At 44.4% G+C, this 1,067-nt stretch overlaps 1 protein-coding gene across 1 annotated transcript in view; it reads left to right on the forward strand.

Moving 5' to 3' along the window:
- Positions 1–500: 500 nt before the first annotated feature.
- The window catches only part of COL4A2 (collagen type IV alpha 2 chain), a gene marked incomplete at its 5' end in the record, with an annotated part of 36,611 nt that continues 36,044 nt past the window's right edge, over positions 501–1,067 (forward strand). The window contains 2 exons of the mRNA XM_010168189.1: positions 501–554; positions 811–877. Coding sequence (XP_010166491.1) covers positions 501–554; positions 811–877 — 121 coding nt within the window. The remainder of the gene's footprint in view (positions 555–810; positions 878–1,067) is intronic.

Here is a 1,067-nt window from a genome sequence, read left to right on the forward strand (position 1 = left end):
CTCCCTCTAATCCTAACCCATCAGCTCTCGGTCAGCTCCTCATCCATCCCCAGGCGGAGCTCCATGTCCACACATAATGATTCAGACTCATTTAGTCCTCTTGCAGCAGGTTGGTGTGTTCTGGCTGCCTGGCCCATGTGTCTCAAGGTCAACTGGCACAGAGGGGATCCCCTTTCTTCTCCCCTGTCCTGCAGCCTCCATGGGACAGTGTGAATGTAGGTGCTCCTTCCATCTGGGCCATTGCCAGGGGCACCAGAGCCCACACCGCAGTAGGTCCCTCTGGCCTTTGATGGGAATTAGGCTTGGTCCAAGAAATGGAACATCAAAGCATGAGGAAACTTAATGGTGTTACCCAAATTACTACAACCCAGTGAGACAAACTGCTCAGCTCTGTTGCACAGTTTTCACACTAGTGTCAAAGGAAGGCAGCTGCTACAGACCAAATAATCTTATTCTCTCTCTAATAAAGGAAAAATCAATCACTTTTCTGTGTATTACAGGGTTTTCCAGGATTTGATGGTCCACCAGGTGGCTATGGTCCTAGGGGAAGCAAGGTACTGCTTTACTTCAATTTGCTAGAAGCAAATGTCATTTTGCTTTCTTTTTCTGTCACGTAATAACAATTGTGTTTGTCATCACTGTAGAACTGGTTATTTGGTTTGTTAACTTGAAATCTCTGAGATTTCTTAAAAGTCACGTCAGTGCTTATGAAAGTTTGTTTCTTTGTGTTTCATGGGCATACTTTTCCATTTTAAAATAAATTCTCTAGAATAATGTGCTTAGATTTGATGTTTCAATTTCTGTTAACAGGGGGAGCCAGGCGAGATGGGTCCTCCGGGACCAGTTTCCTATTTTCCTTCCCGCATCCCAAGGAAAGGTAAGTCTTCTCTGCTTAGATTGCTTCTTAGCTGCATTTCACTACCTTCTACAGAGATCAAAAGCATGAAATTAGGAGAACTTGACTCCTTAAAAAACTGTGGTTTGCTGAACTGTTCAAGAAGTCATGTGGCATGCTCCTTCCGAGAGAGTGTCCTAATCACCTTTTTGCAGACAGGTGGCTTCTTTGT

Source organism: Antrostomus carolinensis, unplaced genomic scaffold (assembly GCF_000700745.2).
Source record: "Antrostomus carolinensis isolate BGI_N321 unplaced genomic scaffold, ASM70074v2 scaffold26955, whole genome shotgun sequence".
NCBI classification, from domain to species: domain Eukaryota; kingdom Metazoa; phylum Chordata; class Aves; order Caprimulgiformes; family Caprimulgidae; genus Antrostomus; species Antrostomus carolinensis.